The sequence below is a fragment of the Phycodurus eques genome, chromosome 2 (assembly GCF_024500275.1).
Source record: "Phycodurus eques isolate BA_2022a chromosome 2, UOR_Pequ_1.1, whole genome shotgun sequence".
In the NCBI taxonomy this organism is placed as follows: Eukaryota; Metazoa; Chordata; class Actinopteri; order Syngnathiformes; family Syngnathidae; genus Phycodurus; species Phycodurus eques.
Window position 1 is genome coordinate 44,510,014 of NC_084526.1, and position 17,370 is coordinate 44,527,383.

Below are 17,370 nucleotides of genomic sequence, written 5' to 3' on the forward strand. Positions count from 1 at the left end.
TGTCTTTGATTTGTGTTTCAGCACGTGTGTGGCTGGATTGTGGAACTGCACCGAATACAGCTGCCCAGGTTGGTCTCTGCCATCTCACTAGCTACATTTTCATGAAAAGTAATCTGATCTGGTGTCACAAGACAATGACTCGTAGGAATGATTGGATTTAAATCCAAAGAGGCAAAAAAAAAGAACTCATCTTAATTTGGAGACTAAGTAGATGATTGTACTTGTACAAAGGCATACAGAGGTGACATGCACGTGAGGTTGCTGGCATGTGTTGTTGGCATTGTAAAACAAAATTCACGTCAATTCCTGATGTTCTTTTTGTTTGAAGTTGTGTAGAGTAGCATTTGAGCCACAGCTTTATATCTTGCAATGTCTACCCAATTTAAAACAAGTACAAAGCAAGCTGCACGTAATACAAATATGTGCTGTACGTGAAGTACCAATTGCTATGAAAAAAAGTTACAATTTTGGAACCAGCCTAATGTGGAAATTGTCTCCCTTGTCCAACAGGCGAATGTGCTGTGACTGGTGATATGTATTTTCAGTCATTTGATGGGCGTGTGTACACCTTTCCAGCAACGTGTCAGTATGTCCTTGCCAAGAGTCTCAACTCAGGGAAGTTCACAGTCACCATCCAGAATGCCCCTTGTGGAGCTGTGAGTCAATTGCATGTTTGATTTCAGTTTGACTACAGTCAGTGTCGGCGCACGTGGCATGCACATTTAACGCACGCACACACACACACACACACACACGTACATACACACACACGCAGTCAATATTAAGCGTTAAAAAACATGTCTTAGACGGCAGGCATTGGATACATTCAATGGCCTAGCTTTAGTGTTAGGGTTCATGACGCAGGGGAGGACCCAACAGCAGAGGCGAGCAAAAGGCAGGTGCGGAGTTTCAGCCAGACGAGGGCAGGCAGGCAGGTGTGCGGACGAGGACGCCGATGTAAAGGTTCTGGGTGGAAAGCAAACTCACTTGCGCCACGTCATGTCGCTCAAACGCCAGCTGCAGTGTCATGTGTTGTCAGATGTGCCGAATGTGTTGTCACACCACAGCCACAGTGTTTGATTTGATGGCGTATTATGTGTCTATGGTCTGAAAACACATTTGTCAAAGTGGCAAATGAATTTTCGCCTAGGCTACTGCTTTGGAGGCACCAAATGAAAGCAGTCAGCTCACTGATGATCAGACGTGATACAGTACTTTGACAGGAAGTGACGTTACAATATGCAAACGATCAACACCCTTTTTCTTATTTTAGGATTCTCTTATCTTTATCTCACTGCTAGTGCTTCGAATAAATCCATTTAGACTGATGAAATTATATATAAGGATTGGCACTAAAAGGCTACACTGCAGGGACCTGTGCAGAGTAACTGTTGGATTTATCTTACCCAACATTATAAAAAATAGACACAAAAGGAATGAAGACGCTGGTTTCTTTTTCTCATGAGGAGGACGCATGGGAGATTGTTCAGATGACAGCCTCTCAACACTCTCTAAACAATCTCTCCCGTCGCTCCTGCATTTATTGGAAAATAGGGAGGTTTCTAAGTTTACAAGACATAACGTACTAAGCTACAAGACACAACACACTAAGGGTAGGGTTTCAAGGTGAAAACATGGCACCGACACCTGCCACGTCCTTCTCTCTGATGATTCCTGCCGAGTCATCATCTTGAAGGCGAGACATCTTCCTTTATCAAAATCCTCCATAATACTAATGCAAGCTAAGCAAATAAATGATAACTTCTACAATATATTTAACATTTCCCTCCTGTTTATCATGTATTTGCACAAATTCTCATATCATTTTACAGTCACTTCATTTCGATTTTTTAACTGTAGAATCATTTTTATGAAACAAATACATTTACATAACTTGTCATACATGAATGTTGTAGTTTAAACATCGTAATCACATCTGCTCCATACGGTTCCATGTGGGTAATTGCTGTGGTGATTAATCTACTGATTAAAGCCCGAATGCATGGGATACAACAACATCCACGCAATGTCAGAATGACTGCAAAAACAGTAATTGATATCAATATTGGTGAAATTAGGGTTTTGTATTTACCAAAAACGTCCATCCAGCTGTCCCACAAGGAGTGTTGATTGAGGGTCCGTAGACCGTCGACGGCTCCGGTCGAGCCGCCGTCCGAAGCGGTATTGTTCGGAATGCACGTACAACGTTGTTCTCCAAACATACCGCAAACACCTCCCTCTCTTGCGAGGAGCATGTCGACAGCTATGCGGTTCTGGAACGTCGTTAACGAGGTAGCCTTGAGCTGCTCGTGCACAGCTTCCAACCCACTCTGAGTCCAATTTCCTAATCTCTGTACATTGAAGTGGATATAGATAATCCCGTCAACGTTTTTATTCATCGTACACCACCATCATATGAATGACTCAAATCCTCCCGCAACTCGGTCAGCCAATTTGTATTGATTTGGAACCCCACGAGGAACACCTATGGCGTCGATGTACGTCGGATTATTTTGCCCCTGCCAGGACGAATCTCTTTTTTGTCTATGTTCTAGATTGGACAACAACATTGGTGCCCTTTCCATGAAATCTTGAACAGGCATAGGGTATACTGACACGTGCAATATCAAAGTGATAATAGCGCACAATCCAGATATATCTTGAGGTCATCTATCAAACAGTCTATCAACTCCGCACCACCGCCAGATGTCGCTCCGTGATACTGGCATAAAATTATCTGTCATAAAATTATCGAATTATTATCGAATCTCGTAACCAACGTGGGTGTGCCTTTCTGATGAGTTCTCACTAAAAGGGTCGGTGTCTTTTTTCTTCACTGACCAGCAAGCGTTTTCAGAATCTCCACATCTGCTCCCGCTCCGTTATCAGACTTTTGCTCACCTCCCCAATTTGAGTACTCAGCTGAAATGACCCTTTTACAGTGTGTTAAATGAACCCACGTGTTTCTTTCTGCTATTTTATTGTCCCATTCATTCTTTCCACTAGACCTGCACTCTGAAGGTGGTAAGCACAATGGCTTTTCAAATTGGCTTTTCTTTCCTTCACTTTGACTTAATTCTATGTAATCCATGTGAATGCGTTGGAAAGGGTATGTAGGCACTGGGAATTGACCTCTAGTCGGTCGCAATTGCCCTTGCGGATTATGTTGTGCACACATCATGCATACTCTCCAATAATTCTTTGAATATAAATTGAAACCATAGGTTGTAAAGTGTCGCTGTATCTGTGCCACCATCCCTCCAGTTGAGACATGTGACACACCATAGCTCAATATAGCAGCCCATTTGAATAGGTTTTATTTTTTTCTCTCTGTGCTAATGTAAATTTCATTTTGTAGTTTTGCACTTTGTTTTTCCCAATAATTGCGTTCTTGTTGTGGAATACTCATATTGGCTATCAGTATAGATTGTACCATCTTCCTTTATCATTAGTTTGCATGCCTCGGTTAATGCTACGAATTCAGCAGTTTGTTCGGCCAATTCCTGACAATCATGCCGCGTGCCTTCATCAGGTAAGGGTATTCGTGTGGCTGGATTTAAGGTTGTGCATCGCTCAACAGTCAAATGTGGTTGTGACAGCAAGATGGCCGTGCAAGATAAATGTCTTGCAGGTGATAAAAACGCCATATTCGTTTGCAATAGGAGAGCAGAAACTGTATGTGGGACCTTAAGAGTTAATGGACGAAATAACACAATTGTGGAACTGCTCTCTCCTGCCATCAAGGCTGCCACAACTGTTCTGACACAATGCGGTAATGCACACGTCACGCTGTCCAATTTAGTCGAAAATAAGCCCATGGTCTTAGCTTATCACCGTATTGTTGTCTAAGTACGGAGGTCATGTCATAGTTTTTACAATCTACCATTTGAATGAATGGTTTATCATCATTTGGAAGGGCCAGCGCAGTACTGGACACCAAATGTTGTTTCATGTCACAGAAGGCCTTTTCTGCCTCTGTACTCCATTAAACAGGTGATGTCATTTTAAGGTTGGCTTCATACATTATGCAGAAATTGTTGCACCATTGTCAAAATTAGTTTGGAATCCATGCTCTACAATAATTTGTCAGACCTAAAAATTATTATTATATGTTTCTTCGTCTGTGGTTTAGGGGCTTTTAAGACTATAGCTTTTCTGTCTTCTAATATAGTCCTTCCTCCTACACTTAAATTATGGCCTAGATATTTGACTTGCTTTTTACACCATTGCAATTTATTTTTGTTAACTTTATGTCCCTCTTCTGCTCGATGATGCAGTAAGGCCAATGAATCTTTGCATGTCTCTCCATCTGGAGATGCCAGAAGACATGCGTGTTGTCATAACTTGTGAATAAATGGTTGGACTTTCACAGTGGAAACATATGGGAACATTAGTAAAACAAGGACAGGAGACAGATGATTGGCAGCAAATAGAAAACTTTCACAGTGGAAAGGAGCGTGTTGAGAGGCTGTAATCTAAACAATCTCTCCCGTCGCTCCTGCATTTGTTTGAAAATAAGGAGGTTTCTAAGTTTACTAGACATAACGTACTAAGCTACAAGACACAACACACTAAGGGTAGGGTTTCAAGGTGAAAACATGGGACCAACACCTGCCACGTCCCGGCCACGTCCTTCCCTCTGATGATTCCTGCTGAGTCATCTTCTTGAAGGCGAGACATCTTCCTTTATCAAAATCATCCATAATACTAATGCAAGCTAAGCAAATAAATGATAACTTCTCCAATATATTTAACAGTAACTCACTTAGAGGTGCGTGGCCCGTGCATGCCCCCCATGACGCCGACAAGCTGTACAGTACAAAGAATTTCCTTATTTTTTACTTGCCTTTGCCAAAAAATGGACTCAATAACTTGTCAACTCTAGCCTTTGCCGTCCGATTCTGCTAGCTTTGCTTAGAGGCTTTTGTAATTTGTCCATCAAGATCATATCTTACATTACTCGGCCCCATTTCAGTCTAAGTGGTTAGCGGCCAGGAGGAAAGGTCACATTCAACCCGAAGTAGACGATGAACAAGAATACAGATAGCCATCTCCCAAGCCCTCCTTTGCTCTCCTTTAATATCTTGATAGCCTGCTGAACCAGACTACTTTGTCTAATCGGACAGTGAAGAGGGCAGCAAGCGAGGCACCGAAAAGCTGACGGTGTTTAATACACCGAGACAGAAAAAGTGCAAGAGGGAGGGTGAATGACGGGAAGAGGGAGCCGGATGTGAAAAACTATCATCTTTTGGGCCCTGTCACTCTTCAAAGAGATTAAAAAAGTGATGCAAATATTCAAGTGGCTGATGTTGACTTAATTTGACAAAAATGTTGTTGATTAACTTAAAAGGAAAACTTAAACATACAGTATTTAAGTAGTACAATTCACCTATGCAGCAGAAACATTACCCTTCTGTTTTCCACTACCTCAATCAACTTTGTCACATTGACAGAATAGCATGTTGCAAACTGAAGGTGTGTGTGTGTGCGCGCGTGCGTATGTGTGTGTGTGTGTGTGTGTGTGTGTGTGTGTGCGTGCGTGCGTATGTGTGTGTGTGCGTGCATGCGTACGTGTGTGTGTGTGTGTGTGGGTGTGTGCGCATGTGCGTGTGGTTCAACAAGCCGTGGTTCACTGCTAAACTTAAGCAGCTTCGCCAAGCTAAGGAAGATGCATATCAGAGCGGGGACAGGGCCCTGTATAATCGAGCTAGAAACCAGCTGACTAAAGAAATTAACATTGCAAAGAGGATCTATGCAGCAAAGTTGGAAAAACAGTTTAGCGCGAACGACTCGAAATCAGTCTGGCGTGCATTCCAATCGCTGACTAATTACAAGCGACGATCCCCCCAAGCTGAGAACAATAGCACACTAGCCAACGACTTGAATACCTTCTATTGCAGATTTGAAAAGGACAGTTTCACTCCACACACCCACCCGGCCGCACCCGCGACCACAACCACACCTCTGACTTCTGCGTTAACCATCCATGAACAGGATGTGAGACGCATCTTCAAACAACAGAAGATTAACAAAGCGACAGGACCGGACCATGTGTCCCCATCCTGCCTCAAAGTCTGCGTGGACCAGCTCGCTCCAGTCTTCACTCAGATCTTTAACAGATCTTTGGAAATGTGCGAAGTTCCATCCTGCTTCAAACGGTCCACCATCATTCCAGTCCCCAAGAAACCTGCAGTCTCTGGTCTGAATGACTACAGGCCTGTCGCTTTGACATCTGTGGTCATGAAGTCCTTTGAACGTCTCGTGCTGGACCACCTCAAGAGTGTCACAGGTCCCCTGCTGGACCCCCTGCAGTTTGCCTACCAAGCGAACAGGTCTGCGGATGATGCAGTCAACATGGGACTGCACTTCATCCTAGAACACCTCGACAGTGCAGGGACCTACGCGAGGGTCCTGTTCGTGGACTTCAGCTCAGCGTTCAACACCATCATCCCTGAACTCCTTTCAACCAAGCTTCTCCAGCTCAGCGTCTCACCTGCCATCTGCCAGTGGATTTACAGCTTTCTGACGGGCAGGACACAGCAGGTCAGGCTGGGGGAGGCCACCTCATCCACACGCAGCATCAGCACTGGGGCGCCCCAAGGTTGTGTCCTCTCTCCGCTGCTCTTCTCTCTCTACACGAACGACTGCACCTCAGTGAACCCGACTGTCAAGCTCCTGAAGTTTGCAGATGACACCACTGTCATCGGCCTCATCAAGGACGGTGACGAGTCTGCATATCGACAGGAAGCGGAGCGGCTGGAGCTGTGGTGCGGGCGACACAACCTGGAGCTGAACACGCTCAAGACGGTAGAGATGATCGTGGACTTCAGGAGGCATCCTTCGCCACAGCTGCCCCTCACGTTGTCCAGCTGCCTTGTGTCAACCGTCGAGACCTTCAAGTTCCTGGGAATTACAATCTCTCAGGACCTGAAGTGGGCGAACAACATCAACTCCGTCCTCAAAAAGGCCCAGCAGAGGATGTACTTCCTGCGGCTTCTGAGAAAGCACGGCCTGCCACCGGAGCTGCTGAGACAGTTCTACACAGCGGTCATCGAATCGGTCCTGTGTTCTTCCATCACAGTCTGGTTTGGTGCTGCTACAAAAAAGGACAAACTCCGACTGCAACGGACAATCAAAACTGCTGAAAGGATTGTCGGTACCCCCCTACCCACCATTGAGGACTTGCACGCTGCCAGAACTAAGACAAGGGCGTGCAAAATCCTCTCGGACCGTCTGCACCCCGGTCACCAGCTCTTCCGGCTCCTTCCCTCAGGTAGGCGCTACCGATCAACGCAAACTAGAACTAGTAGACATTCCAACAGCTTCTTCCCTCTTGCGATCAACTTCTTAAACACCTAACCTATAATTCCATTACAACAAGCTGGCAATTTTTTGACTTGAGTTTGTTGTCACATTTCTGTGGGGCCAATTATGTATTACTCGTGCACTCACTGTAGTTGTCTCGCCATGCTGCACTATTTGCATATACTGGCCACTCATGCCAGAGTAGCATCTGCTCCATTTGCACACTGATTGAGGAGTATCTGTAACATTTGCACAACCAACATTGTCCCAGATGATCGCACTACTCGTCACTTTAAACCGCATACACTCCTTGAAGTCTCAGCGCCCTTTGCACAATGGTCATTGCACCGGACTATTGCAATATTAGTCGTTCGAACTGCTCTGAGTGCTAGAGGACTCTGCATCTTTTTGCACAATTGTTTTTTGTCAATGTCTTTATGTCCCCAAAGTGTTCTGTAAATTGACTGTTTGTTGTACTAGAGCGGCTCCAACTACCGGAGACAAATTCCTTGTGTGTTTTGGACATACTTGGCAAATAAAGATGATTCTGATTCTGATTCTGATATTCATTTAGTAGCAGAGTCAGCTCAAAGACCGTAACAGGTTGATTTCCACAAGATAACATTATCAGTAATCAGGCTGACAAATATGGGAAACATTTGGTCATTGAACAGTGCTATCTTTGAACTCTGTGCAATGTAGGCCCAGGCATGAATAGGCTATAGTAGGCACTTTGCGCCGTTAGCAAGCAAACTAATGTTAGCAAAATAAGTATTTTTACCTAAAAACATCTCAAACTTTCAAACATAACTTACTCACTAGGTCTTTCGTGCTTGTCGATATCCAGCTGCTGAGGGCCAAGCTAACCACGGCTTGTGCTGGCAACGGAGTCGCCAAACTCGAACGACCCCCAAATAACTCCATTATTAGCTATCACAGCCGTTTTCCCAGATCGGGCAGACATGTTTTGTCGGGAATGACAAAACTTCTTGTCGTGTTACATAATCCACGACCAATGATTTGGCCCTACAATAGCCCTACGACGCCAAAATGAAAAGTCTCGCAAGTTCAATTTTTTTTTTTTGGGGCTATCTTCCATGTAGTATGACATATGACAACTCACCAACAGTGCACCTTGATGTCGACCAATGGGATTGTGTATTGTGACCGTCGCATCGCCTCCCGTACTTGCTGTTGTCAACATACTTGGAAGCCGTTGTCAACATCTATTCACGCGCACAAACCAATGTTTACCAAAAATTTACAGTATGATCCCACAGAACGCCAAATGTCTACGTACAACCATTAGTGCTAGCACTAGCTTGCTAGGCTACATATCGTTTTGTTGCCTGCTTGCGAGCCGTATTGTATTAAAGGTACGTGAACATACTTCAAGCAATCCTTGAATGTACGTCCTTTCCCGAGCACCTTAACGACCGCCACGCTTTTCCTCATTCTGTTCTTCCACGCCCCACACACAATACATTGGCACGGCGCATTGTTGTTCTCGTCGCCATGCTAACAAGTGTATCCGGTCACGTTGACCAGTGAGTATCTACAGGTTCTAGCACCATTTGTTGGAGAGTGACTGATAGGCCTGGAAAAATGGGTGTGACATAAACACGTGGCCATAATTTGATTGGCTCAGCATAGACAGTAGTTGACGAAAACAGGTCTGAAACAACACTCGTTTCATAACAAAGTTTTAAAACCTTTCCATATCACTAGGTGTTTGTTATTATACAGTATAGCCTATCAAAACAATAGGCCCACGAGTCACGACACTAACCCCCCCAGTGGAAACATGCTGTTGGCCAATGGCCGTAGCGCTTGACTTTTTTTCCCCAGTTTCATTTGCCTCTTCATCTTCGCCCATCGGCCCACTGGGGATATCCCAGGTCTCCCCGTATGCCGGTCCGCCCTTGTCCTTGGTCCTTTTCTTATGGTTGCAGGTGAGCCTATCCCAGCTGAATTTGGCCGAGAGGCTGGGTAAACCCGGCACTTGGTCGTCAGCTGATCGCAGGGCACATATACACAAACAACCATTCTCACTCACATTTTCACCTATGGACAATTTAAAACGTTGGTTCTCAACTGCTGTCACCCTGGAACCCACATTCTTTTTTTTTTTTTTTTTTTTTTTTTTTTTTTGTCACTAAGTCGTGAACCACCTTTACAGAAGTTAGGAACAATAATAAAAAAATGTATTGTGCAAAAATAGGCTTTGAAAACATGAATGTCATATTTTTCAACATAACTACTAATGCTTAAATGTTTAAAGTGCCTTTCAGGGCACCTTTTTCAGAAACTGAGGATGAACACAACTGTAACATGTACAAAAATGTATATCTTGGCACTGGTCTCTTCTTTTTAGGAAAGTGCAACATCAATAGTTTGTCTTCTTTTTAGGGAATATAAGCTGAAGACCATAGCAACTGTAACTGTTTTAACAGTCTTAATTATTATTCTTTAATTTTTTACTACCTGTCTGCGACCCAACCAAAATGGCTTTTCGACCTACTTTTGGGTCCCGACCCACCAGTTGAGACTTAATGATTATGAGTCTTCAATGAACCTAACATGCATGTTTTTGGACTGTGGGAGGAAACGCTAGCACAGGGAGAACATGCAAAACACAGGAAGACCGAGGCTGAGGCTGTGAGGCAGGTGTGCTCCCCACTTGCCCGCCGTGCTAACCACTTGTACATCGTGCTGCTGAGAGCAAAGCCCCTCGATGTTAACGCTTCAGTTCAAGTGCTGCAATATCCTATCTTCTTCTTTTCCTTTTGGCTTGTCCCGTTAATTTTCTCAGCTTCCACCACATGGTTCTCTGCTCTGCCTTTGCCTTCATAATCTTCCTCCCCACCACCAGAGTCATTTTACAAACCCCCATCCTATGCTGTCTAGCCACACTCTCCCCGACCACTACTTTACAGTCGGTAACCTCTTTCAGATGACATCGTCTGCACAAGATGTAATCCACCTGTGTGCTTCTACCTCCGCTCTTGTAGGTCACCCTATGTTCCTGCCTTTTCTGTAAGAAAGTGTTCACTACAGCCATTTCCATCCTTTTTTGCAAAGTCTACCACCATCTGTCCCTCCAAGTTCCTTTCCTGGATGCCGTACTTACCCATCACTTCTTCATCACCCCTATTTCCTTCACCAACATGTCCATTAGAATCTGCACCAATCACAACCCTCTCTCTGTCTGGGATGCTCAGAACTACTTTGTCTGGGTCCTTCCAGAATTTCTCTTTCACCTCTAGGTCACATCCTACCTGTGGGGCATAGCCGCTAATCACATTATACATAACACCCTCAATTTCAAGTTTCAGCCTCATCACGCGATCTGATACTCTTTCACCTCCAAGACATGATTAGCTAACGCTTCCTTTAAAATATCCCCTACTCCATTTCTCTTCCCATCTACACCATGGTAAAATAATTTAAACCCCTAAACTTCTAGCCTTACTGCCTTTCCACCTGCTCTCCTGGACACACAATATAGCAACCTTTCTCCTAATCATCATGTCAAACAAGTCCCGAGATTTTCCTCTCATAGTCCCAACATTCAAAGTCCCCCATTCAGTTCTAGGCTCTGTGCTGTCCTCTTCTCTTTCTGCCTAAGAATCCGCTTTCCACCCCTCCTTCGTCTTCGACCCACAGTAGCTGAATTAATGAAGTAGCCTAACCCTAACCCTAACCCGGTGACGGACTTTGTTAACCTAGGCCATGACCGATCCGGTATGGAATTCTTTAGAGGAACATTCATATTTGTTGAAACAACACTCGCTTCATAACAACCTTCTGCATTTATCCGGGCTTGGGACCGGCCTACAGTTTGCACTGGCTTGTGCCCCCCGTAGGGCTGCATTGCTGCAATATCCTGTGATGTCTGAAAAAAGTGAATGTTCAGTTTATTACTTTATTCGAACTAAATTCCTAAACTCAATGAAACGTGTTTTTATACTTTTTCACCTTCCCTGTACATATTGCATGCATTGTATTCACAGGATGTCAGCATCTCAGTCTGTTTTCCTCCATAAAGGCTGTAACAATATTTTTTCGAGCTTTGTCATTCCATCTTGTTTTGATTGCAGAATCTGGATGGGTCTTGCATCCAATCTGTGAATTTAGTTATCGATGAGAATCCTAGAATGGAAATTACGCTGAGCCGCATTGGTGAGGTCTTCATTGCCGGACAGTACCGCATCTCCCTACCCTACTCTGACGGTAAACTTACTTTTATCAACTTCCAACATTGTGACTTCAAGCAGGTATACTCTGAGATATTAACAATGTTTTTATGAATGTATCATGTGCAAGTGGACACTCATCTGCAGTGTGTAGATGACAGCTGTGCTGTTGTACTGATCAATAAGTACCAATAAAGTTTGTGACAAAGGATCCAGTTTATTCACTTGAGTAAAAACAATATTGTAAATAGTGCATAATTTTACTTTGTTAATGTAGTTATACTTCATCTATTGCAGACAACTTCTATATTCAGGAGCTTTCATCCATGTTCCTCCAAGTGAAGACAACGTTTGGCCTGCGTCTGCTTTACAGCTGGAAAGAGTTCCGTCTCTACCTGCAGGCCAACACACTGTGGAAGGATGACACAGTGGGGCTTTGTGGAACTTTCAACGGCAACATTCAAGATGACTTCTTGTAAGTTTGTACATTTCGGCCCACAAATCTAAGAAACAGTGGGCACATGGTTATGGCAAAAAAGCAAGATATTTTATTTTCACATGATAATAATTTCTATACCGCTCAGCACAGTAGTTTTGCGGTTAGATGTTTGATAACTAGATGTACAATGAGGCATGTAGCACATAGAATGGCCCATCAGTTGCTGTAGCCAGGGTTGGGAGCAGGAGTGGCGGAACAACTTTGTAAGTGTGTGTGTGTTTAGGGGGTAAGGGGGGGTGAGGGGCACTATAACGTGCCCCCAAAACAGTATTTTTGGGGCACGTTATAGTGCTTTTGATTCACTTTTTACCTTTTTTAAAAACCAGTCCTCGAGGGGGTGGTTAATCGATCGAAAATAATCATCAGGAAATTCGATGGATGGATCTATTCATCCATCCATCCATCCATCCATCCAGGATAAATGGTTACCTTAGTCGTCCCATGAGATACAGTAAATTACACTACTCGCTTCATAACAAAGTTTTTAAACCTTTCCATATCACTAGGTGTTTGTTATTAATACTCGTAATTTTGAAATGACGTCTTGACCAAAAACTATTTCCAGTGGGAAGTTTAGCAGCTGTTATACAGTACAGCGTTTAATAAGTAAAGCAGTGGGTGATCTGTGACAGGATAGCGAAATATCTACTGACAAGCTGCGGCCGTAGGACTATGCTAGCTCCTCCATTAGCCTCACCAGCAGTCGGGATGACTTTGACAAACAGAGTTTTCTTTTTAAAGTTATCAAAAGTGAAGAAATCCTCCAGTGAATATACGATCAGAACAGTCACGTCCATTCTCTTCATTTCACTTTCAAACTGACCACTTTTGGGAGGCGAACACGGACATCCAGTGGCCTGTCTCACTGGTTGTGGCCTGTGTCACTGGTTGGCCAAAAATCCATTGTAGTCCATTGTCAACATTTATCCACTTGTTGCACTACTAAACTTCTGAAAACGTTGCTCGGCTCACTAGTTTGAAAGTGGGCGAGGGTAAACATCAACAACCATCCTCTCGCTCCCCACATTAACAATGTAATCCTGTGAAATAATCCTAATTTTTAATAAATATACCTGTAATCTGATGACGTTAATTTTTTTCCGTAACTGTACCGGATTACAGTTATGTAGCATATATGGGGGTCGTCTTTTAGGCAATAGATGTTGCGGGATTTGATAATTGGGAGAGTAACAAGGAGGCTATTTCTCGGAACTCAGGGTTGACATACAAGACAGTGGAACTCCCGAGAGAAAAAGCCAAGTGCGCTTGGACAGGGCTAATAGGGCTTTCTAGAGCTTGAGAAAGGATGCTTTCAACTAAGATCAGGGGTACCAAGTATGGAGGAATTCTACCCATTGCTAAATTGGATGAAGAGATTTCACGTATCATCAATGTGGTAACAATCTGTGTGTGAGCATAATCCGTTTGGACCACCGACAGGACTTTACTTATGCTCTGTCTAGTTTGGTACAGGCCCTGACACCGTGAGTGTTGAGGACCAGGATAGTGCCCTTGAGTGTCTCTCCTAGAGACTGGAGGTTAGCGGTTTGTCTATCCATGGTGCGTCTGATGTTAGGAATTTCGGTTTGGAGTTCCGCAATTTGTTTCTTAACCGTGTTTAAGCTGATTGGCACGAGTTGATCCATACGGGACCCAAGAGCAGGCGGAGATTGAGAGGTTGTGATGAAAAGTTTTATTGAACAAAGGGGAATGGAGATGGTCCTTGAGATATGCTGGCGGGTTGTTGAGGCTTGGAACGTGTGGCAGGTGGTGGCGAGGACAGGCGGCTGGATTGACGTCGTGGATGCGAGGAACACGGAGGGAACACTGAAGACAAGGAAAGACACAGAGGTCAGAGAGGACACAAGAATTGAGTAAGCTTAAGTGAAGACAGAGGAGCCGTGGTACCGCAAGAGAGCGTTAATACTCCGGCGAGAGTTTACGAGTTCTGGCAGGCTTTTATGCAGGTGATGATGAGGGCGGATTGATGACAGGTGTGCGGCCGAGATGGTGCTGATTACTGTGAAGAGAGAGAGGGAGGGAGAGAGAGAGGGCGCAAAGCGGCACCAAGCTCCAACAAAAAGATCTACGGGGCACCGCTCATGACACTGATGGCGTTAACTGTGGATGTTCCTATGCTAAACACTGTGACAAGGGATGCGGCAGCTATGAGTAGGCCCCATACAAAATGCTTTGAACATCTGGGGATTCCGCTGAGGTCGGCCTGAGTGATGGCGAATTTTTCTAATGCTGGAGCATGTGTGTGGTGTCGAAGGCGGCATAGTGGATAGCTTTGCGAGACCACGTGGGTCCTGCGTAGCTGGTTTTGGTGGACGTCCCAACGTGTTTCAAGTACACTTCTCGGGGTTCGAGACGGACGAACACTTTTTGGGTGTGAGTTCGACGGTGATAGGCAGCTCCAGTTTGTCTTTCGGGCGATCCCGGAAGTGGGTCCCGGCCAAATAATTTCAGGCTGTGCAGTAATGGGGAGCAGTTACAGCGCGAGGCTCAGCAGCAGCATCATTTATCCCTGGCAACGACAGGAGAACAGGTACGTGACTTTATTGGCTTGGGTCGGTCTGGTGCTGAGACTCACAGGTTCCAAACCTTGAGGTTGAACCTCCGAGGAACACCGGTTTTAAGTCCGATCCCGAGGTCTTGATCACGTTTGGTGTTATAAGCATAAGTTGTGTCTATTTGGCATCCCTGTGGGGCCGGAGCTACTGGTCCTTTGTCGTTGGGACCGACTTCCGGTCGGGGTTCCGGTGGGGACTCGTTGGTTCCTCACTGATGACCATGGGACGGTGGTGTCTCTTTATTTGATTGCGATGAACCCACTTTAACAGCATGCCTTTATGGCCTTGGGTCATTTCAATTTGGGAAGCGACGGGCGAGAGTTTGTCCATGATCTCGTAGGGTGTGAAACAGTGCCTGAGAAATTGCCAATTTGTCCACCCACATGGCCAGGATGATGTCGTCTGTCGGGCAGTCATGCAAATTAATCCCACCAGCAACATTGGGGCAGTAGCACTCTTCGTGCGGGGGTTGGACAAGATTGCAGCGAAACGTGTCGAGTTCTCAAAGTCGGTTCAGTTATGGTGAAGTGGCTACAGGGGACTCGGCGGTGTCGTCAATGGGGATGTCGTCACTTGAAGGAGTACAGCCTGACAGGTCGCCGTCCTCCGAGTGGTCCAACACTGGTCTGAGGACAGTTCCCGAGTTGGTGGTAGTAATGCCTGTTCCACCTGTGCCCACAGCAGAAGATTTTTGTAATCAATTAGTGGCTCGAAACGGCAGAGCATGTCTTGGCCGATGAGCAGGGGGACAGATTCAATTGGAGACACGTAGACCGGATGGACTAAAATCATGAGGCCAATTGTCCAGTGGATTATAGTTAAGGTGTTTAGCTCTGTGTTAGTCACTGTAAATGCACGGATAGTTAGTGCGCAGCGTTGTAGTTGAAGGTCACTACCTCTGGCTTGTAGCAATGTCAGAAGTTGATTGAACACGGCATGGGACATAACAGTGATGTCTGCCGCGGGGTCAATCAGAGCTTCGCGGATAAGTTCATGCTCGAGTGTAATGGCTAAATAGAACTTTCGAGAAGTACCTTGAGCGGTTAATTCACCCAAAAGCTGTCGGAATGGCAGAACGTTATTTAGTAGAGTGATGTCACGCGGGTCAGGAGCCTTTCCTGGGTCTAGTCGGACGATTAGGACGGCACGAGAGACGTCTCGGGATTGGTCGTCACAAAGTGGTCCGCTAATGTTATGGCGAGGTGAGCTCGTCGTGGAGGCACTTGGTAGGTCATTAGGGGAACAATGGAGGTTAGCTGGTTTACCTACCGTGTTCTCTGTGGCCCTGTTCGACTCAGTCAGGCCTAGTCATCATGATGGGTCCCGCTTTTTGTCTTTGGACAGGTTGCGGAGCACCAAGTTATTATTTTCTGCTACGGCACTAACTTCCCTTTGGGAGCAGTTAGTTCGGGAGCCCTTTTCCCGGTCGTCACTAGTCGTTTTAGGGTCTCGGTTCGACGAGTCAATTTAGGCTGGTCATTGCGTGTACCCTGTTTCGACATGTTAGTTTGGCGCGACATAGAGTTGCGGTCATTCCATGATTTTGATTTATCATTGGAATAGCGTTGTTTGTTACGAGGACCATTGATGTACTCTGCTCGAGATTGGTTGTTTGGATTAAACGATTTATTTTGATTGTCAGGTTTAATCGCCAGAACGTTGTGTGTCAGTCGCACGCGTGTTGCACATAGCTTCTTCTAGTTCCATCTGTGGTGGTTCGTTTGTGAAGTCTTGTGCTTTAGAGGGAGGGTGTTTTTGTTTCGCAAAACCTTTGGCGGCCAGTTCACGCAGTTGGGCACTGGACAGTGTGCTCGGGCACGCTGCTATGCCCAGCTGCTGGCTGGTGTTTGGATGTAGGTTTTTGACAAAGTGTTTTGAAATTTTTGTCCTCTTCCATATACGGTTCATTTAAATTTCCAAAGTACGCTTTACGCAACCGGCAGTAATAAGCTTGTGGTGTCTCAAGTCTCCCCTGTTTAACTGTGAGGGCTGCAGAAAAGTCTGTTTTGCGGCCTCTGGGTCATCAAATTCTTGAGAAAATGTTTGGCAGAGAGCCGGGTAATCAGCCAGCACATGAGGCGGTTGTCGTTGAATTAAGCTACTTACTTCTCGGCTAGACGCAACTTCAATAAGGTACAATCTGTCATCAGTAGTAGCGGAAGGGAATCGTTTAAGGTGAAATTCAAGGTCTCTAAGGCTGTGTCGTGTGACCCATTTGGCTTCGGTTCGAATGTCGCGCGCAACTTTGTCTAAGTCTTTTAGAGTCATACCTGGAGCGGCGCTGGGTGGAGGGAGAGTCGGGGGTGAGTCAAAAAGGTGAGCTGCGACTGGTGGGGTTGCCACCCGTGAGGAGGCCGCCCTGCGATTAGCTGGCAACCAGTTCAGAGTGTACCCCGCCTCCTGCCCGATGACAGCTGGGACAGGCTCCAGCACGCCCGTGACCCGCGTGAGGAGAAGCGGCTCAGAAAATGGATGGATGGATGGATAAAATTACTAGATCCCCTTCGGAAACAAAACCGTTAAGTAATTGTTTACTATTAACGTGAGGCAGTGTTTAAATCAAGTTGTGTTGCGTAAAGAACGTCTGCGAACGGAAGGTGAGCTTTCCGCCTTTTGTTGGCAGTTGACACAGCTTTTTGTAATCGTCACAGCTTGATGTAATCGTTGCGTTGTAAATCTCAAAACTGGTTAAAAATACCAGGCATAAAGCTTTAAAACACAATCGTGGCTTTGGCGTTCTGAAAAACAAGCGAAAATAGAGGCTTATAAATTAATAAATGCCCCTCGGTCACGA

The 17,370-nt window shown here is 45.3% G+C and overlaps 1 protein-coding gene across 1 annotated transcript in view; it reads left to right on the forward strand.

Annotated features, from left to right (window-relative positions):
• otog (otogelin) overlaps nucleotides 1-17,370 on the forward strand; it is a 178,412-nt gene that overhangs the window by 19,016 nt on the left and 142,026 nt on the right. The window contains 4 exon segments of the mRNA XM_061701282.1: nucleotides 22-68; nucleotides 511-656; nucleotides 11,406-11,538; nucleotides 11,799-11,980. Coding sequence (XP_061557266.1) covers nucleotides 22-68; nucleotides 511-656; nucleotides 11,406-11,538; nucleotides 11,799-11,980 — 508 coding nt within the window.